Raw genomic sequence first — 20,849 nt, 5'->3', positions numbered from 1 at the left:
CTCCCTCCGCCCCAAAAGCCCCGACAGCATAGAAGGGTCCCCTCCCAAAAGACAAGTTCCACCTACCTGGTCGTAGCAATTTTGAAGAGCCTCCCCCCCCCCCCCCCCCCCCTTTTACTAGGTACCTAGACTAACGAGCCTGGTGGCCCTTCAAACAAAACCTACCGAATCCTCGTGCATCCACAATCAAAATATAAACACCCACCCCCTCATCTTGTCTCTCCCAACGCCTCATCTACAGAACCCTCAAGCCGTTTTACCCCCCTCCCCCGCGTTCCCCTCACATCATCTTTTTTATACCCTTTCTGGTCAACTCTGTCCGCACCTTCTTTCTCTATTTGTTTGTCTGCAAAAATGGTTTCCGAGGTACGTTCCCTGACCGCTCTCTCGTCTCCCGTCCTTTTTCATCTCCTTGTCGGCTGCCCACCGCCGTTGCCGCCGGCATTGCCTATTGCGTTGACTCCCCCGGCAATGGCGCGTCTGCAGTCTGCTGGCTGCAGTCGAGCCTCCCACCAGCTTGTTCTCATTTCTGATAAGTCCAGAGGACCGCCTTTGGTGTCGGCCCTCTGGACGCGTGATGAGGACTCCCCCTCCCCCCTCCCCCTCCCCCCTCCCCCCTCCCTCTCTGTCGCTACTTTGGTCTGGATGCATCATGTACCATTGGCTGACCATGGCTTTTTTTCTCTGTAGCGTGAAAGGTTCGTCGTTTCCGATTATCCCTCGTCCCTCCCTGTACATCAACAGCCAGTTCAATATGCATCATGTAACGTCTTTCCATCACTGACCCTTGTCGACCTGAATCATAGCAAGACCTTCCTCGCCCGCCTCTGCGAGCAGGCTGAGCGTTATGATGAGATGGTAACCTACATGAAGGAGGTCGCGAAGCTCGGTGGTGAGCTTACTGTCGATGAGCGTAACCTTCTCAGCGTCGCCTATAAGAACGTTGTCGGCACCCGCCGTGCCTCGTGGCGCATCATCTCTTCCATCGAGCAGAAGGAGGAGTCCAAGGGCTCGGACAAGCACGTCTCCACCATCAAGGAGTATCGTTCCAAGATTGAACTCGAGCTGGAAAAGGTTTGCGAGGATGTTCTCAACGTCTTGGACGAGTCCCTCATTCCCAACGCCGCCACTGGCGAGTCCAAGGTCTTTTATCACAAGATGTATGTCAAACTAATATTCCCCCCCCCCCCCCCCCCCCCCGCGGCCACCTTGCCAGCTTGGATTCTTGTTTTTGACATTCATCTCTCCAACAGGAAGGGTGACTACCACCGATACCTCGCCGAGTTTGCGTCTGGTGAGAAGCGCAAGGGTGCCGCCACCGCCGCCCACGAAGCTTACAAGGTAAGGGAACATGGCATGAAAAGAAGTGGTTTTGCATCGCCTTGTCCCTCTCAGCATTTCTTGGCCGAGAGTGGGAAAGATCACCAGTAACTGACGAGGCTAAAAAAATTACAGAACGCCACCGACGTCGCTCAGACCGACCTCACTCCTACCCACCCTATCCGCCTGGGACTTGCTCTGAACTTTTCGGTTTTCTACTACGAGATCTTGAACTCACCCGACCGCGCCTGTCACCTTGCCAAGCAGGCATTTGATGACGCCATTGCCGAGCTCGACTCGCTCTCCGAGGAGTCCTATCGCGACAGTACTCTTATCATGCAGCTGCTCCGCGACAACCTGACGCTGTGGACCTCATCCGACAATGCTGAAGCTGAGGGCGCTGGCACCGTCGATGCTCCTAAGAAGGAGGAGGGCGACTCTACGGAGAAGCCTGCCGAGGAGACAAAGGCCGAGGAGCCTGCCCCTGAAGCTACCAGCTAAACCCCCCGACTTTTTTCCTTTTTTTTTTTTTATTTCCTTTTTAACATGTTCCGATATCATGCGCATTTCGGCATATCGGTACCGAGATGCCATGTTTGGGCCGGTCCGCTTCCGCACTTATCCTCTTTTGCGGTGTGAGCAGCCGGATCGTTGTTTTTTAGGGCGGGCTGGCGGGCAGGGGCAGGCAGGCAGGCAGGCTGGCAGGCTGGCAGTATAGGGCCGGTGCGCAAAGATGCGTTGGTTTTTCCTCCTTTTTTTTTTTTTGGTATTTTTCCACCCCCCATCTTGACGGCAAACAACGGGAGGAAGGGGTCGATGACGGTGGGCCCTCTTTGCTGTTCGGCAGGGAAATGGAAACTGTCATGTCACGACTTTTTTTGGTTGCGTACATCATTGTTCTATTCTCCCGCGTTGAATCAAAAGGGGGCCTCGTGTTGCTGGTAACCTCTCCCTTGTGACAAGGGGAGGCCTTCCTTCAACAGCTGTCATGGCCAGGTTTCTTGTACCGCGGGCGGATGGCTCCCTCCACCACCGAGTTATTTTTTGTTTTGTCGGGATTGTTGTTTTTCTCCCATTCCCACGTTTCTTGTCTGAGACTGCCCGATTTCATCTCTTGCACTGAATCGGATCATGCAAATGCTGTTTCTTGCGTTCGTTGCTGTCCTACTAGTAGCTGCATGCTGTTATGCTTAGCTCTGGCTGTTGGTCGTTTCTCGGTGCTCTCTCGGGAGAAGAGGAACAAGGGCGCACGTAGCAACACAACCCCTTCCCATCCCTTCCCTCCCCCTCGCGCGTATGCAGAAGAAGAATAAAATAAATAAAAGAAACCCCCATTCATCCCGTACCGTTTCTCCACGGCCGGACATTGGTATTTTTCGGGCAAGTGTGAAGTGTGTGCAGAGACGCGGACGGTCTTTCCGGCGACCAGGCAAGACTCCTTTTTTGGGGGTTTCCTGCGATGCGCAACCCGGCGGCGTGGGCTGCGGGCAATCGATCGAACCCTGCTGCCGAGTATTCCCCCTTGGTGTATTGTATATGTTCCCTCGCCATGTCCAAGTGTTTTCTGTACAAAGCCATTGATTGGGCGCATCGAGGAGCCCGCCGGCCTGCGTAAATGACGGGACGGCGAACAGCTCGGAGGGCCGCCTGGGTTGGCTGGACGTTGCGTGCGTCCTGCATAATGGGGCAGCACGGGCGCGATTAACGGAATGCATTACAGGGTGTGGGGGGATGGATGGATGGATGGATGTGAATGTTGGGTTCGCGAGGGCGGTGCGGTTGACGCAGTGAAGCTTGATATCAGGTTTGGGCGGATCTACAGCCGTAAACTATCGAGCAACGGGCGAAGCCGTGATTCTTGCGGCGCGACCAATACAAAGGAAACGCGTGCAGCGCAGCGCAGCGCAGTGCAGTGCAGCGTGGTATTCAAGCAAACGCCCCGTGTGATTATCCAAAGATGCACTTGTGCACTTGAAATGTCCCGTCATAATGTCCCGTCATAATGTCCCTTGTTTCATTACGTACGTCTCTCGTCGCGGTAATGCCCAGAGTAGATGTGCCGAGTCTCGCCAGAAAGGTTTTTTTTGCTGTTGCTTGGTTTCAAGAGGGGGGTGATGGCCGAGGTATCTCTCGAGTGGATTTTGATGCTTCCCAGTTTCTTTCTGGTCAAATTCATCGTCTGCTCAGCGCGGCCAGGTCGAGTCCGTGTCACACGGGAGAAGCGTGGTGGTGTTGGTCCAGCAGCCGAGCGGCCCTCTCCAAGCGTTCCTGGGACGCTTTCAAGCCCCTGCCCGGGGCGCCGTTGTCGTCGCTGCTGCTGTCCTCCCGCAAGCCTACGACTCGGCCGTGGTCGGCCATTGCTCCCCTTGCATCGACAGGGGGCGGCGGCGGCGGCGGCGGCGGCGGCGCGCGGTACATGGCCGTCCGGAGGGCCGGCTCGCGGTCCATTTCGCCGTGGCCCATGGCCCCGAAGCGACCCCCTGAGAGGCGGCGGGCGATGCGACGCCAGATGCGGCGTCCGCGACCAACGACGCCGGCTCCCTGGGACTGCAGGTACGAGGTGCCTGCGGAGGACTGCGTGTCGGAGAGGGAGCAGTTGAGGCCGGCGGAGCTGGCGGCCGATGATGCGGCGTCGTCGAGCGCAGATGCCACTTCGGAGCGCCAGATGAGGATGCGGTTCTGGGTCGAGGCGGAGATGGTGGCGGGCTTCGCAGCGGCCATGGCTTGGGGGTATGCGGCCCGGGTTTTATGGTGTTGGGTGTGACGTTTGTCCCTTTTATTTCCCCCCCTTCCACCCAGATTAATCTTTCTTGAGGGGAGCGGCCACGTCGAGGCTGGCTTCGCCTCCCTGGTTTCTTCTGCAGGCCGTTAGAGCCCTCGCCCTCGGCACAGAGGTTGTACGGGGAACGAACGAGGACGGGAATGCTCGGCGGGCACAGTGGGACCGACCCACCGGTGGGTGTCTTTTTTGCTTTTCTTTTTTCCTTGTTTTTGAACTTTCCGGAGACTAGACGGCGCTGGTTTATGATGAGTTGATGCTGGATAATGGGATATCGTCTGCTTGGTTGGTCGGTCGGTATTCTTGGTTTCCAGAGACCATGCGCTGTTACGGACGGAGCAGGAGAGCGAGAATCTCGAACCGTCCGCCTCGGAGCCTAATCGATAACGACGGACCGGGTGGCCGGGTCGATTCGCCCGGGGGTCAAAGCGACGTTCTCTTTTTTCGACGGTGGTGAGAACCCTGGTCTGCGGGCGCGGGTGACGGCACCGAAGAACTGCTCGCCAATATCACCACATGGAGAAGGGTTCAAGGCCTTTCAAGACACTTCCTTCCTCGGAGGCGGGCGGGGGGGGGGGGGGGGGCGTCGCCGGGGGTTTTAAACCGTCATGGCGGGCGGGCTGGGCTGTGGCAGCATGCGGAGGGAAGGGAAGCGCGAAGGCGAGGGCGAGGGCGAAGGCGAAGGCGGCCACGACGTTTTGGCGAATGGCTGGCTAATGGGCGCGGCGTTCGGCGTACCCGGTACGGGCTGGGGAAGCAACGGGCTGCAAGGCGAAAAGGGGTCGGTCATCAAGGGCCAGGCAGGCAAAGCACAGACCGGGGGGGGAGGGGGGAGACGGCTCGGGTAGTACGGAGTCGGGACGTACGTGCAACATGATGCAGGTTTGCCTTGGATGAACGTGAACCCCATCACGATCACGGCAGTTGAGTGAGGTGAGATCAGGAAAGTGGCTGGGGTGGGCCGACGAGATTGGGTGGGCCGTGTGTGGGTGGGGTCACCTTGGGTGGGGTCACCGTGGGTGGAGAAGCCGAGCCCACCACCAGGTGGCAGACAGCCCGAGCCAGGTTGCACAAAGGACTGGGAGGGCAGGGCCGGCAGCTGCAGACGGTTGCGTGCTGCGACTTGCGACTTGCGACCTGCGACTTGCGGCTTGCGAGACGGCATCGCGGGCCGACACTCGCAGAGTCTGGCGATTCTTTTTTTTTTTTTTTTTTTTTTTTTTTTTTTTTTTTTTTTTTTTTTTTTTTTTTTTCCCTGCTCCCTTTTATATATCCTATCGAGCGTTGCGTTTGGGATCGTCGCGCCAGGGCGCTCACACGGTCACGGGGCTACGTGCGGCTGTTTGCGGCGGGTTTCTCCGCCACTCCTGGTGCCGAGTGCGAGGCAGGCCCCCCCGACCCACCCCACCAGAACCAGCCTAAGCCAGAACCCTTATCCCGTGGACAACGTGCACCCGTTCAAGGTGCCAGACCAGACCTAAACATGCACGGAGTACTCCGTAAGGTGCCTCTAAACGCTGCCTCGCCTCCTGCCAAAGCACAAGTACCTCGGTACTTGGCCTCCCACGCCACGATTGCAGATTTCCGACGTCATCCCTCACCTCACCCCTCCTAACCTCGCCGTACCCTATCCTGCTCAAAGTCCCAGCTTCATCAGACTTGCTCTTTCAAGCCCGCTCGTGATGCAACCCCCTTTCTACCCCGAGCTTGCAGCGATTCCTGGGCTCCGTTCCGCAGGGTTTCCATTCAAGTGGAGCCCTCAGGACTCAGAACGTTTACATTGGCCCAGCGGGGAGGGGAGCTCGCAGTTCCCCGCATCGCGCCAATGAGCGCCCAGATCTGGAAGAGAGACAACGTTAGCGCCAGCCCTTGTTATCGAGGGCCGCCCGGCGCGCCCGCCTCGCGCATCTCGGAAATCTACGTGCCCAGCCCGTTTCATCCGCGGAGTGGGCGCAAGTGTCCGATGAGAGAGGGTCGAGCGGTCGAGCTACAGATCGACGTGTCTGGTGCAGAGCGCGAGCCAGGGCGGGCTTGCGGGGAGACAAAGGCACAGAGAGAGAGAGAGAGAGGGGGACGTGCGTGTCACGCTATCAAGCAACCAAGACTGCGTTGGATGTTGGATTGTGGATTGTGCATCGTGCATTGTGCATTGTGCATCGTGCATCATTGCTTTGCAAGAAACATCAAAACATCAAATCTGGCCTTGCCTCACATCGTTCAAACGACGGGTGAGTACGGAGAAGCAGTTCGGAGTGGCAGTATCCCTGCAAGAGCGTCTTGACCAACCGGTTCGTTCCATCGCCCAACTCGTCCCGAGCCTCGTACATTCTCCTGTACGACACTCCTCCCCGTCTGGGATTACAGACAATTACACAGCAGCAACACAAGCAGCACAGGCTTGCTGCTGTGCCTCCAACTGACCCCCCACACTGGGCAGCCGGAGAAACACCACGTCTTCCAGTTCCCAGGTAGCACTGCCTCGTCTGGTCATGTTATCTGTACGCGCTGTAACCGACCCCTTGGTCCCCCGCCCAGAGTTACTATCTGGCTTATGTCCCCCCCCGTTGGGACGGATCTGCAGAGCGCAAAGGGCGGCTTGGCTTCACCGCCGTCACCCAGCGAGTCCCCCACAGGTTCACGGGACCGCAATGCCATGGCGGGCCTGGGTTGCACATGCTCGAACCCTGTTGTTTGTGGCCACTGCGTCTACTGCCGCACCACAGCAACTGGCCGATGCGGTTCGGCGCTGACTGGACCACCGTGATGTGATGGTGATGGTGTGGTGGTGATGGTGTGGTGGTGGTCGTCCGCAATGCCCTGTAGATTCTGGCTCCGCTTATTAGTACCCGCCACCGCCAACTGATGAGCGTCCCGACGAGCGTCCCAAGCAAGATGACGCTTGTTGCTGCTGTTGCTGCTGTTGCTGCTGCTGCTGCTGCGCAATGCCAACAGCCTTCGTCCCCAGCGGTGCCTGGAAATTCGCTCGAGACACCCCAGACGCCGAACGCGCGGGCAGCGGAGGCGCCGACGTGGACGAGTCTTCTTGACTGCGAGCAGAGCTGCCCGCCCCAGAGCCGCCATTGATTGTCTGCAATGCCGGCAAACTCGTCGCAAGATAGGCTGGTTTCTTGCCCACCGGCGGGGGAGGTTTGCCGCTTTTGCCGACAGGTCGCCGTGAAACTTGCGGCACTGGCAGCTGCCTGGCTGGAGTTGATCCCAAGGCTTCCCGCGGGCTGGTTGACCGTGGTGGTAGTGTCTGCCTCCTGGGCAGGTCGACCTCGCGGGGAAATGCTGCTGACGCCGATTCTGCTTCCGTTGCGTTTGGCCTCGAACCTGCTGTTTGTTGTCGTCTTGGCGGAGGAAGTGGCGGTGGTGATGTTCTTGCTGCTGGGAATGAGGAGGTCTTGCCGACATCAGGCTGGCCATTTCGGCTCTGCCCGTGGCTCAGCTTCAGTTGTCCAGCCTGTGCCGGCAGATTGGACGGATCATGCGGCGGCGGCGGCGGCAGCTGTTTCCTTGGCCCTGTTCCCTGCCCGTGTCCGACGACGAGCGCCTTTGGAGGCGATAACTTTTCGTAAGGCGAGCTGGATAAACTAGAGAGGCCTGGAGAGCATCTCGGCACCGATACCCAGTCGGGCTCTTCACTTGGTCCGAATGGGTTCGAAGGGCGCTGCGGATTCAACGCCATCGGCAGGCCGTCTCGTCCGGTAGGCACTGCAACCTGCGCTCGGGCTGGCTGTCGGTTATGCAGCCACCACTTTTGCCGATCAGAGCTGGCTGGCGGCAGGCTTGGTTCAATCGCGTCATATTCAATCAGCTCTTCGTCTTCCGACTCCTCGCCCTCTGCGAGATGCGCGGTCAAATCTCCCACATCCGCTTTGCGCCGCTGATACAGCTCCTTGCTGATGTTTTCGCGCTTTTCCTCGTCAACGATGTTGACCCTGCACTCGAAAGTCGCGTACACGGGGCGGTGATCGGAAAATCTGAGCGGGGCTGAGTCGTACGAGAGCTGTTTCAGGTTTGATCCTTTTCTCAAGATGCGATCTGTCCAGGCGGGGATTCGCGCCTTTTCACTAGTGCGAGTATCTTTCAGCCAACCTGCAATACGGGTTCATTGAGAATGGGGAAGAAATTGCGCACAAACACACAAACACACACACACACTCTCTCTCTCTCTCTCTCTCACACACACACGCGCAGGCTGGTGGATCCCTACTTACGAGCTGTCATAGTTGTCTGATCCCACGTCAAACTTGTACGTTGGCATAAAGTTGATTCGAGCTTCCGAGCAAAACGGAAAGGCTAGGCCAGCAACCATCTGGAGGTTGAGTTGGTCGTTTTCGTACAACGTTGCCAGATCTCTTGCCTTGACCAAAGCTCTTGCCTTCTCCAGCCCCAAACCGATGCGATAGTTAAAGTCCCCCAGCCAGATGATGGCATCTGCAAAACGGCAGTCAGTTTTTGGAGCCGTCAGGTATAGAGCATGCCTAGTTTCTTACCGTGGTCTTCGATCCCTCTGTTCCGTTGAAAGCGTAGGCCGTGATGAATCGTGGCGTAGTCCCTGTTCCTTTCGTCGTAATTGGAAAATCCCGCCGCCAAATGCGCCGTCACGAAGCAGATGTGCGCGTTGGCGTAGTCAAACCGTATAGCCACCGCGCCCTTGTTCCCAGCCATTCCCGAGAGACCAGTCTTTTTCACGCTTCCTTCAACGTTCTTGATCAGCTTTAACCGGGCCTTCTTGACGAAGATGCACAGAGCAGTTCCAACCAGCTGCCCACTCCTCAGGAGCACATATCTGTCTCCGCCCAGGGTGGCCTGCCTGTGGTTCAACGTCCGTTTCACGGCTTCCTCCCACACGTGCTTCCTGGAAGGATCGCTGTTCATGATTTGCTGAGGGCTCAGTTCCACAATCTCCTGGAAGGCAACGACGTAAATGTCAGGTTGCTCCACGCCGCTGCCGGGACCGAAGAGCCAAGGTGACAGGTCGTGGTCGATTCCGTCTGTACGACCATTGAGGTTAAAGGTGCCGGTCCATATGGTGGTGCATTCCGACCTGGTAAACTCATCGCTTCGCTTAGCCAGCTCCGCTGAGACGTAGTCACTGATGGGGTCGAACAAGAGCACCGTAGCCTGCCCGATCAGCCGGCCGAGGAGCATGTCAATCGTCACCTGCCGTGAAGGGTCGATGAAGTTGTTGTGGTAGATGCGCTGCACGGATTTACGCACGTCTGCCATGGCACCAGCCAGAGACATTTTGCCGTGGCGGGTAAAGGACGATTTGAGAGCTCCGGTTCCAGCATATATCTTTGACAAGGAGTCGCCATTGTCAGCCCAAAGGCTGGAGTGCCGCATCCAGAAATCGGACGCCGCGTAGTCGCTTTTGTGAGCGACAAGAAACGTTTCCACGGCCATCTGGGAGATGAGCGTTTGGATGAGATTGGTTCGGTCCAAGCAGTCCAAGCAGTTGGTGCGGAACACGCCATCTTGCTGCAAAACCACCACCATCCGTTTGCGATAGGTGTCAATGGCCTTTTCGGCTGGGTCGTCTGATTCCTCGGCAAGAAAATACTCGAAGCCGTCGGTGGAGTTTGCTATGTGTCGACGAATATCCTTGGCTGCCTCGTACCCGGCCGGTCCTTTGGTCTCGGCGTGGAAATCGTAGTGAGTATCTCTCAGTAAAGCATGCTCCGCATCGCCGCTTTTGGACTGGCTGTAGGGACAGTGGCCGATGGCGTTGCGATACAGTGTGCTCAGCTCAACCTCTGCAGGCTTTGTGTCGCTCAGCAAGTTGATAATGTGGACCGCTCCATACACTTGTTCTAGATCTTCGATGTGCTTATTGAAGGCAGGCTGAGTTCCCTCGGGTGATCTGGTGACGGTGATCTTTTGACGCCCAGGTAGGAGGTCTGCAGCTTGTTCCCAAAACACAGGCACAGAGCCGCGGACTTGCACATAGGAGAACAGCGTGCCTCCTGGGCTGCTGAATATTGTTTCCGTTTCCACAAAGTTGGCCACGTGTCCATCATCGTCGATGCCTCGGGAGTTGAATCGGGTACCCGCGCGACGGCAAGAGAGACGAGAAATGAGACTGAGATACGACGGCATTCCATTCTTGGGTTCCCGAATGGGAGACGCGCTTTGAGGTATGACCATTGTTTTGCAGAAGCCTCTTGTTGCGGATGTTAAAATGCGAGAAAAGTCAAGAGCTTCCCTTTCTTGCGGCATGAGACGGGACCGAAACTCAAGCAAGGGACGGATCATGAACGAATTCCACAGATAGTTGTCATCAAAGTTGTCAATGTCGAAGGAGTTGGAGTTGATATATCTAGGCGAGTGTGTTAGTTGCCATTTTTTTTTTTTTTTTTTTTTTTTTTTTTTTTTTTTTTTTTTGGAAATCGAAATCGCAGCACTTGCGGGTGGGGAGAGAGCCCGACCTGTCTTGCAGTCTATTCGTCAAGTCAAAGTCAGTGCTGTAGTAAAAAGACCCATTGCTGAGCAGCTTTCGCAGCTCATGGCATGGGTGTTCAATGGCAACGTCTCGGCGACCTAGACTTTGCCCATACCCCGACTGAGTGCTGTACGTCGACAGGGCGTCTGAGAAATCGGGCTCGGCTGTGTCCAGAGGTACAACGTCGTCATAATCTGCACTGCTAAGGCAGTAAAACTCCACCGCTGATATCCTTTCCACGGTTTCACCTGGTCGGACGGTGGCAGCCCTGAAGGCTCGAGTGATGATGGAGAGAAAGACTTGGCCGTTGACGGATATCAGCCCCAAAGTGCCATACACCGGTGTCGAGGTCAAGGGACGATAATGCTTGCTCAGCTGGCTCGAGATGGCAGCAAACTCCACCATGCACTTGGCCGTCTGCAGCTCGGTGCCTCCACGAGACTTTAGCGAGTGCAGCGAGGTTACCGAGCCATTATGAGGTGTTTCGCTGCTCGCGACCGAGCTGTACCGAAGAATCAGGGCGTGCGACGACGAGACTATTGCGATGGATCGGTGCGGATGGTCTCTTATGTAGAGCTCGCTGGACTTGTCCGGGGCGGGAGCCTGTGCAGCCCACGAGCTTTGTGGGTTGTCCATGGCGCAGAAACGAGCATTGGCGTCGGTCGGGGATGTCGGAGGGGGGGGAGGGAGGTGGGGAGACTTTCGGGAGAGGGTTACGTTTGCAACTTGTCCATATTACGCGATATTGGCGTATTGGCGGGATGAAGCAGAAGCCGAGTAATACTTGCTTGACGATGTTGGGGCAGAGTAGAAAGCTTCAGCAACGTAATGGTTTCGGACTTTAAGGAACGAATGGTTTGCTTTGGCCGCACCCGGCTGGTTGGTCAAGGGGAAAATGACGTCTGCTTTGGTACGTACATACATATGTAGCAGCGAGAAATGATGGTTTAATTCCAACCAATCAAGAAGCAGCTTGAGCGGCAAACTCGACCCAGCCCTGCCCAGCCTAGCCCACTCACGCTCATGCTCACGCTCATGCTCATGCTCATGCTCATGCTGGCCATTAGTAGTAATCGTCGTTGGGTTGAAAAGTCGAATCATTCGCAGCCGAACAGACGCGCAATTAGCTCGAGGACATGCTTATTATTTACGTACGTACTGGCTGGAGTGTTTATTGGCAAGTCTTTTGTCAATGGGCCTGCTGCTGGCATGATGCCCGACGGACGACATGTGCCTTTACATCAATCTTTTCACGTCTGGTCGGATGACCCCAGAACCCCAAAAAAACGAGCAGACAACCGAGTCGTACCATGACTGCACTTGCATTCACTTCCCCCCATGCACCATGTGTACTGCATGAGCGTTCCATTCTATCAACTTGATGATTGATGCCAAGTATTGGCGTCATCTACCAGCCCAAGGCTTTTCCAACATTGAGTGTATGGCCATGACCTAAGAGACTCTGGTTCATCAAAGAAATGCAATACACGTCAGGGTAGAAAGCATAAGCTTATCTCTGCCGAGCTTCAGATTCGAAATTGAGATCATGCTCGCTTTTCAGGAGCGTTCAGTCTCTTCCTATCATATGATTTGTATTTTGTCATCATCATTAGCTCGTGAGAGGGAGGATCTGGCCGGCTGGATACCCTTATGGGTTGCGTAGCACCACCAGCTTGCCCTAAGTGAAATTGCCCGTGTTGAAAAGGCTTCCCACAGCTCCTCCCGTTTCCTATGTAAAACGGATAAATGGGCATCATCTCCAATGCACGGTTTGGTGGTGGCAAAAAGGTGTGTGACAGATATCGGTAGCCCTACTCCAGTAGTGTGTACCTGGTGTTTCGCGAGGCCAGATCTAGTTTCATACATCTGAAACGTCATGAAGCTGGTATTTGCGTCTCCCAAGGGTCAAGAGTCTTGCGACTCCAGACCATCCTTGGCTAATCACCTTGCTTAGTACTAGGATGCCTGCTGTGGGTGTCATAGGTGGCTAAACTGTGCGTGCTACACCACAAAAAAAAACTCTCCATAGACTAGAAGCTGGTGGACTTTGCTTCATATCGTAGCATGCTGCCTGATGCTTCCTGTAGCCTTGCGTAGGGTCGCCACCGAAAGAGACGTGCAATTGCGAGTTCGACTCGTTCGGCGGGTTAAGGGCCACAGGTAGCATTATCTTGCTTGACCCTCATCACACGCAAAGAGGAAACAAACTGATTGTGCTGAATCGCTAGTGCGTGTGTGGCTAAATCGTGCGCATTTCAAACACATGATGCGTTGGTATGCAGATGTTGCGAGGAAGGAAAATTTTCACCCGAAGAAAAAAGAAAGAAAGAAAGAAAAAAAGATTTTTTTCCCGCTTGGCAGCACCAAGTGAAAATCCCCAGGAGCGTCGTGGGCCCGCTTAGTCATCACCGCTGCCTGAGCAAGTGCCACCTTTAGCGGCCAGGTCTCAGGGCAAAGGGGTACCTTTGAGCCTTGTTACCCCTTTGGGGCTTTCCGCGGCCATATGCCTTTCTTCTCACCATCTTCGCTACATGCTGGACAAGTAGCCCGAGGATTTCTTCCGACGGCGTGAGATCCACGGGCCGGCAAGCACTCAGTGGCCCCAGCCAGCAGGCTAACTTTTGGTTTCTAGGCTGGCTTCGGTGCTCTCGACTCTTTTGAGCATTTCTTTCCGCACGCAACGCGCAAACATCTTTCTCGATATCCCAACTCGTGCTGCTATTATCAAAACTCTCGCCACGCCTTTCGCTTCGCCTCACATCCGTTCTTGCGGCCGGTAGCGACGCGGAACCTGCAACCATGAGTGATTTTGCTTCCTTCGGTGGCTCCGAGGAGGAATATGCTACGGTGCGGAAGTATCAGGCCGAGGTGGTAAGTCGAAGAAGCATGCGACCTCACGTCTGCCAGTCGTCATAAGCAAGAAAAAAAGGTTCAATATTGAGGATGGGAAAAAAATATCCAGCTTGGCTAATGGTGGTGATTCGGCCCAACCAGGAAGCTGATCCCGACTCCTTTGAGAGCTGGGAAAACTACATCAAGTTCGCCGAGACCTTGGACGGGGGATTAAATCGTAATTCCAGCCCCCAGGCGCTGGCCACCTTTCGCGATGCCTACGATCGGTTTCTCCACAAGTTCCCCCTCCTGTTCGGCTACTGGAAGAAGTACGCCGACATGGAGTTCAATATTGCTGGCCCAGAATCAGCCGAGATGGTAAGAGGATGGCGGGCAACGAGGCAGTGCAAACCAACAAGACCGGGACGAGCTGCTGATTCCTGTCCAACGTTAGGTGTACGAGCGTGGATGCGCAAGCATAACCAACTCTGTCGATCTGTGGACCGACTACTGCTCCTTCAAGATGGATACCACCCATGACCCTCAGATCGTTCGAGAGTAAGTATTGCATGATGGATGCCTTCCCCTCAAGAAGCCATCGATGCAGCACCCCTTTGAAGACGCGAGGAATCTCGCGCCACTTATCCAGCAGAATCTTCCTCGTCGCCGCCGTTGACGCACGTGCTGGTGAGATATGCCTTCAGCGGACCTATTGAATTGGGGTATTCTCTCACACTATGCGACAGGCTTTGTTGATGCCCTGCTTCTCACCCAAAGCTTCCCTCTATATCGCTACAAGCCGCATCTCCCCCCATCGATGACCTCAACATAGAGTCTCTCTCTCTCTCTCTCTCTCTCTCTCTCTCGTCCTCTCTCTTCCTCTCTTCTTCTTTTTTTCTCTTCTTTTCTTTATTTGAAATTGCTAGTTGCTTTCGTGGTCATAGCCCCTGTGTATTAATTCTCCTCTCCCCCATTGCCTATCCCATGAATGCTTTGAATAGGAACCTATGGAAATCTAACATGTAGGGATAGCCTTTTCGAACGCGGAGCAAACTTTGTCGGTCTCGACTTCTTGGCCCACCCTTTCTGGGACAAGTATATCGAATACGAGGAGAGGCAGGAGGCGCAAGATCGTATTTATGCCATCCATGCCCGGGTCATTCGGATCCCTTTGCACCAGTACGCTCGATACTACGAGCGTTTCCGAACCCTCTCGCATACTCAACCCCTGAACGAGGTCGTGCCTGCTGATGTCCTCGGCCGATTCCAAGCAGAAGTAGAAGCGGAGTCTGCTAGCTCGGGCGGAGGGGCGCGATCTGAGCTGGAAATAGAGCGAGATGTGCGCACCAAGATCGATGCCATGTACTACGAAATCTTTACTTGCACGCAACAGGAGGTTTCCAAGCGGTGGACGTACGAGTCGGAGATTAAGCGCCCATACTTTCACGTCACCGAACTTGAACACTCGCAGCTCAATAACTGGCGAAAATACCTCGATTTCGAAGAAGCAGAGGGAGACTTTGGCAGAGCAGTGTCGTTATACGAGCGCTGCTTGGTCACGTGCGCCTTTTACGAGGATTTTTGGTTTCGATATGCCCGTTGGATGGCTGCACAAGAGGGCAAGGACGAGGAAGTGCGAAACATTTACATCCGGGCTTCCATTTTCGTCCCCATCAGCAGACCAGGCATCCGCATGCAGTGGGCCTATTTCGAAGAGAGCCGTGGGCGGGTCGACGTGGCCCTGGACATCCACGCATCAATCTTGACGAAGCTGCAAGACTGCACCGAAGTCATTGTTTCGTGGGCGCATGCACAACGTCGGCAGAATGGCCTCGAGGCTGCAATCCAGGTCTACAGAGACCAGATCGATGCCCCGACCGTTGACCTGTACACCAAAGCCGCCCTCGTGGCAGAGTGGGCTCAGTTACTGTGGAGGGTCAAGGGCTCGGCCGACGAGGCAAGGGCCGTCTTTGTGAAGAACTCACAGTGGTACGGGGACAGCCTAGTCTTTTGGGAGACGTGGTTTGCCTTTGAGTTGGATCAGTCCACAGCCGGCGAAGAAGAAGAGGAAACTGCCGAGCGCGTTAAGAAGGTGTTTGACGATTTCCGGACCAAGAGTCGCCTATCTGCCGCAGTCAAACGGGAGCTGGCCCGGGAGTACCTCAACTACTTGGTGCAACGAGGCGGCAAAGAAGCCATGAAGATCTACTTGGAAGTGGATGGCGAAATGTTTGGGTAAAGTGGCCATTTTTTTCCTTTCTTTTTTTTTTCTTTCCCAACCATATTTTGAGAAAAAGTCCAATGGGTAGGCAACTAACAGCATCGCTTAGGCCTGCGTCAATATCGGCTGTGGACAAGTCGGCTACAGGGGCAAAGGAGAACCTCGCGATCAAAGACGATCTGGATGCTGTCAGCAGACGGAAAGCCGAGTCGAGGCCGCTAGCATTCTACAAAGCTCACAGTGAGCCCATGGCAGCCGCTCAAGGGCCCGCAGACTTTAATTAATAAGCGACGAGACACCTAGCTCGTAGGCGCCGGCATGATAGAGACAACGCAAGGCGCCTCTCCTCTTTTTTTTTTTTTTTTTTTTTTTCCTTTTTTTTTTGTTGTCTTTTCCAAGGTGTACATGGATTGCTATTTTGAAATTGTACTATAAGCCACCGGATCACCAAACATCTGGATACGAAAACTGCGACTTTGAACGTTGCCAATCTATCTCGAGCTTGGGGGGAGATGATTTTGACGAGCAGAAATTTGGAATTCGTACTTGATTGCAGGTGGCAGAAGTTGATGGTCACACCCAAGTCGGAGTGCGCTGGTGATGCTGGGCAGAGTGTCAAAGGGGAGAGAAAACGTGCTCGTCGGGTTGAGGGTTTCATGAGGACAAAGTGAGGAGTTGCTGGCTGGCCCGACGGCAACAAGAGGCAGGAGCAAGTGCCATCAACAGACGGGTCGGGTCGTTGCTTGATAGCCGATGGAATAAAAATGGGCTGCTGCTGTCGTGTGCCTTTTTTTTTTTTTTTTTTTTTTTGGCCTGGACGTGGAATGACTGTAGCGACGCATTTGATGATGGCCTGGAAGGAAGAAGGCGGCAAGTGATGACGCCCATGCCGAGGAGCCAAAGTCGTCCGGGTGGTTGTTAAGTCGAGATTCCCGTCGGCGTTTTCTTGTTCTGAACCCCCCTGTTCTCCGCTCGGGGAGCAAGCATCTTGTCGAGGCGAGGGGATTGGGGATTGGGGAAGTCGACCGCCTGCCAGAAGCATTGACGCCTTTGCTTCGCTGCAGGAATCGTCTGGTAGCAGCAAAGTCGAAGCCGTGCCATTTGCCATTTGCCATTTGCCATTTGCCATTTTCCAGAGATGCCGCTGCCCCACTCGCGTAACCCTTCCCCTCCAGCAAACTTACACGACGCCAGCCAACAAGCAAGTTTCATCCGCTTCCATCCCGTCAACCTTCTTCGCCGCATCGCTCCCTAACTGCCGCAGCGCTCATGGCCCGACGAGTAACACACAGCCCGCCCGAGCGAACCTTTCCACCCCCTTCCCGATAAAAACTCGGATGCTAATCTCTCCCCTTTCCCCCCCCCCCAGGTATACTTTGTTGCGCACGGCGGCACCGTGCAAGGTAACGTGGCTGCCCCCGCCGCCTCACCTCACCGGCCTTGCCACAACCTCGACTGACTCCCAGCAAGGCGTCGGATTCAGGTAAACCTTGACTTTTTGTCCCCCCCCCCCGCGAGCCGCGCCCGGTTGACCCCGGCGGAAAAAGACTAAAAAAAATAAATAAAACAAAACTAAATAAATAAAAATAAAACCACAAATATATAGGTACTTCACGAGGAAGAAGGCAGAGGAGCTCGGCATCACGGGCTGGTGCAGAAACACGCCGGACAACAAGGTACGCGTGGCTGGCGGCGCAAAGACGGGGGGCTTGCATGCGAATTTGTGGCTCATGTGCGTGCGGCAGGTTGAAGGAGAAGCGCAGGGGGACGAGGAGGCGCTGGGCCAGTTCCTGGGGTGTGTGGACGAGGGGCCTCGACACGCGGTGGTGGTGCGGCTCACCAGGGAGGAGCGGGATGCCGCCGAGGGCGAGACCGGGTTTTCGATACGGCGCTGAAGACGGTGACGGGCCACGCTGGGAGACGAGGTTTGGGTATGATATGATGTTTGATGGGGAGGTGCGTGGGGGATGCAAACCGCCAAACACCTAGGTATCATGCCGCCCGGGGAGACTGGAAAATGAAATTAAATACAATAAAAGGGGGGGGGGGGCAATATCCGCAGCACACGATTGCGATGAAAAAAAGAAGCAAGGAGAGGAAAACACTCAGAAACCACCTCTTGCTCGCCTCCTCACAACAGGCTTCTTCACCGCGCCCTGGGTGACGACAAGCCGCTTCCCATCCGCCGGCGCCTTCTTCTTGGCGACCCGCTCCTGCTCCGCCTGCTTGCGCTCCTCGTCCCGGCGCTTGTCCTCTGCCATCTTGGCCTCAATCTCCATCCTGCGATTCAGCTCCGTCTCGGTGACGCGCTTGTGGCGCATCGAGTACCCCTTTTCCTTGATGGAGTAGAAGACGCCGCCCAGGTCGGCCAGCCAGCGCGGGTCCACGGCCGTGACGGTGGACACGTAGACCTTGGACGTGAGGATGAGCTCGTGGTAGACGACGTAGTCGGGCGGGTGGCCCGCGTAGAGCGCGCTGGTCGGGTGCAGCTGCACGCCCAGGTTGGTCCGGACGTTGATGTACTCGCCGGACCCCTTGTACCTGGCCGCCTGGTGGTAGTAGCCCGAGCAGACGCACCTGCGGATCACGTCCCAGTCCATGCCGCAGCTGCTCATGTCCATGCCCTGGGCCCTGACAATGTCGACGATTTGCTCGCGGACCTCCTTGGCGCGCCGGAGCGACTTGGCGTGCAGGAAGTGCTTGATGCACCAGCCGTCCGAGAAGCCGTGGGCCTTCCAGGCCTGGTACACCTGCAGGTAGGTGAGGTGGTCCGACTCGTGGACCCAGAACTTCTCGCGCTGCGCGTCCGCCTCGTCCTGCCGCTCCTTGGGCCGGTAAAAGACGTTGGGCACCGAGAGCATCGACACAATCGTCACCATCTCCTCGCTGCACCCGTACTGCTCGGCCGTGATGAGCAGCTTGGCCAGCGAGGGGTCCATGGGGAAGGCGCTCATCTTGCGCCCCAGCTCCGTCAGCTCCCCGAGGTTGTCCAGCGCGCCCAGCGCCCACAGGTCGAACATGGACGTCGAGATGGTGTCCTGCGGGGGCGGGTCCATGAAGTCGAAGTCGAGCAGGTCCTTGACCCCGAGCGACTTTAGCATCAGCACCGTGTTGGAGAGGTTCGTCCGCTGCACCTCGGGGATCGTCTGCAGGTACATTTCCTCCCTGAACGCCTTCTCCGTGTACAGCCGGAACGCCTTGCCGGGGCCGGTTCGGCCCGCCCGGCCCGAGCGCTGGGACGCGTTGGCCTGCGAGATGGGGGTGACCTGGAGGGTGTCCATGCCCATCTTGGGGTTGTACACCTTCATCTTGGAGTACCCGGCGTCGACCACGTACTTGATGCCGTCGACCGTGAGGCTCGTCTCGGCAATGTTTGTCGCCACGATGCATTTTCGGACGCCCGGCGGCGCTCGGTCGAAAATCTTGGCCTGCAGGTCGGCCGGCATCTGGCTGTAGATGGGCAGGATGCTCAGCTCGGGCGCGTCGTTGAGCGCGTCCAGCCGTTTCCGCACCAGCTCGCACGTGATTTCAATGTCCTCCTGCCCCGTCATGAAGACGAGCACGTCGCCCGCATCCATGGAGACGTGGATGGCCAGGACTTGCTGCACCGCCTGGTCCACGTAGTCTTCGACGGGGGACCGGTGGAACATGACGTCGACCGGGAACGTCCTCCCGGGGATGGTGAACTCGGGCGCGCCCCCGAAAAAGTCGGAGAAGCGCTTCGCGTTCATGGTCGCAGAGGTGACGATGAGCTTGAGGTCCCGTCGCCGCTGCAGGATCTTCTTGAACAGGCCCAGCAGGATATCCGTGTTGAGCGCCCGCTCGTGCGCCTCGTCCATGATGATGCACGAGTACCGGTCCAGGTCCGGCTCGTTGAGCGATTCTCGGAGCAGGATCCCCTCGGTCAGGTACTTTATCACCGTGTCCTTGCTGGTGTGGTCTTCGAACCGGATGGCGTAGCCGCACACGGTGCCTAGCTCCACCTCCATCTCCTCGGCCACCCGCTTGGCGACGCTCATGGCCGCAACGCGCCGCGGCTGCGTGCAGCCAATCATGCCCACGCGTCCGTAGCCGTCCTCGTGGAGGAACTGCGTCAGCTGCGTCGTCTTGCCGGAGCCGGTTTCCCCAATGACAATGGTGACCTGGTTCTCCCGGATGACTCTGAGCAGCTCTTCGCGCACCGCAAAGGCGGGCAGGTACTCTCGCTGCTCGCGAAGGGTCTTGCTCCTGCTGAAGTCGCTGGCGCCCTGCGACTTGTTCAGGTGCGCGCTGAACTTGTTGCCCTTGGACACGGTCTTTTCGGCTTCCCTGTCCCCGGGGCCGGGTAGAGCGCTGTCCTCGTCGTTGTCCTTGGCGCCCATGATGTTGCCCAGCGTCGTCCCGGCCATGCTGGTGGCCTCCTGGGCTTGCTTCTGGCGCTCACTTTGCTGGCGAGCCTCTCTCACCACCTTGCTGCCCTTTCTGCTGAACACGGCCATGTCGCTCTGATAGTCTCTGACCGCCGGGACCGGCTCGAGCTGCTTGGTGAAGATTGTCCGCCCGTCCAGAAAAGGGGGCCGGAGATCGTGAACCAGCAGGTGCACTCGCGTTGCCTCGTCGTCGTCAAAGTCCGACGCCATGTCCCTTCGCTGGGCCACGCCCGAGACCAGCATCCGATTCGTTTCCCACGCGTCATTCTCCCTCCGGCGCTGCTCTTGCCTGGCATCGTACCGGCTCGCCATCTTCTCCGCCTTTGACGACTCTTGTTGCTGAGCCTCCCACGCCGACATCTCGTACGACGCGAAGGGATTGTGGGTATCGTCTCCAAAGGCATGTCCTCCTAGCTCATCGCCTCCGTACCAGTCCCTGTCCAGGGCCAGCATGTCTTGCTCAGCCGGCTCATGGTACTCGTGGTGCTCCTGCTCCCTCGTCGGCGTCGGCGTCGGGACGTGGCTCGACCGCGCGCGAGGTCTTGACCCGCGGGAATCATTATGGAACCTGTTTGGAGGTCGTGATGAGTCTAGTCTCCTTCGCTTGGGGTTGAATCCGTAGTCCCTGTCGCCAGTCATTCTGCAGCATAGCAGCAGGTTATACGGCTGTTCGATAGCGGGAAGGGGGTGGGGGAGGGGGGATGGGCTACCTTGGTAGAGCTTGGATTCAAACTACCAACTGACTACCAAGTTCTGGTTTGTTGTTGTTTGCCAGGAGCAAGCAGGGGGACGTTGGATGTTTTTGGAAGCGCTAGACAGAAGCTGTCCGTCTTATCGATA

At 56.4% G+C, this 20,849-nt stretch overlaps 6 protein-coding genes across 6 annotated transcripts; 3 read left to right on the top strand and 3 right to left on the bottom strand.

Annotated features, from left to right (window-relative positions):
* Positions 1 to 354: 354 nt before the first annotated feature.
* UV8b_02964 (uncharacterized protein) lies at positions 355 to 1,821 on the top strand (the record flags this gene model as incomplete). Its single annotated transcript, XM_043140462.1, has 5 exons — positions 355 to 366; positions 691 to 698; positions 807 to 1,160; positions 1,254 to 1,341; positions 1,456 to 1,821. The coding sequence occupies 5 exons, from the start codon at positions 355 to 357 to the stop codon at positions 1,819 to 1,821; spliced, it is 828 nt and encodes a 275-aa protein (XP_042996396.1).
* Positions 1,822 to 3,528: 1,707 nt separating this feature from the next.
* On the bottom strand, positions 3,529 to 4,041 carry UV8b_02963 (uncharacterized protein; the record flags this gene model as incomplete). Its single annotated transcript, XM_043140461.1, has 1 exon — positions 3,529 to 4,041. The coding sequence occupies one exon, from the start codon at positions 4,039 to 4,041 to the stop codon at positions 3,529 to 3,531; it is 513 nt and encodes a 170-aa protein (XP_042996395.1).
* Positions 4,042 to 6,938: 2,897 nt separating this feature from the next.
* UV8b_02962 (uncharacterized protein) lies at positions 6,939 to 11,183 on the bottom strand (the record flags this gene model as incomplete). The annotated part of the gene is made up of 4 exons (XM_043140460.1): positions 6,939 to 8,172; positions 8,320 to 8,539; positions 8,599 to 10,424; positions 10,534 to 11,183. The coding sequence occupies 4 exons, from the start codon at positions 11,181 to 11,183 to the stop codon at positions 6,939 to 6,941; spliced, it is 3,930 nt and encodes a 1,309-aa protein (XP_042996394.1).
* Positions 11,184 to 13,346: 2,163 nt separating this feature from the next.
* On the top strand, positions 13,347 to 15,884 carry UV8b_02961 (uncharacterized protein; the record flags this gene model as incomplete). The annotated part of the gene is made up of 5 exons (XM_043140459.1): positions 13,347 to 13,418; positions 13,542 to 13,757; positions 13,834 to 13,937; positions 14,412 to 15,614; positions 15,710 to 15,884. 5 exons carry the CDS (start codon positions 13,347 to 13,349, stop codon positions 15,882 to 15,884), a joined length of 1,770 nt encoding a protein of 589 aa, XP_042996393.1.
* Positions 15,885 to 16,869: 985 nt separating this feature from the next.
* UV8b_02960 (uncharacterized protein) lies at positions 16,870 to 17,495 on the top strand (the record flags this gene model as incomplete). Its single annotated transcript, XM_043140458.1, has 5 exons — positions 16,870 to 16,881; positions 16,970 to 17,003; positions 17,071 to 17,083; positions 17,207 to 17,276; positions 17,346 to 17,495. The coding sequence occupies 5 exons, from the start codon at positions 16,870 to 16,872 to the stop codon at positions 17,493 to 17,495; spliced, it is 279 nt and encodes a 92-aa protein (XP_042996392.1).
* Positions 17,496 to 17,705: 210 nt separating this feature from the next.
* UV8b_02959 (uncharacterized protein) lies at positions 17,706 to 20,648 on the bottom strand (the record flags this gene model as incomplete). The annotated part of the gene is made up of 1 exon (XM_043140457.1): positions 17,706 to 20,648. One exon carries the CDS (start codon positions 20,646 to 20,648, stop codon positions 17,706 to 17,708), a length of 2,943 nt encoding a protein of 980 aa, XP_042996391.1.
* Between the last annotated feature and the right edge of the window lie 201 nt (positions 20,649 to 20,849).

Source organism: Ustilaginoidea virens, chromosome 2 (genome assembly GCF_000687475.1).
Source record: "Ustilaginoidea virens chromosome 2, complete sequence".
Lineage (NCBI taxonomy): Eukaryota > Fungi > Ascomycota > Sordariomycetes > Hypocreales > Clavicipitaceae > Ustilaginoidea > Ustilaginoidea virens.
This window is presented reverse-complemented; position numbering and strand designations above follow the sequence as displayed.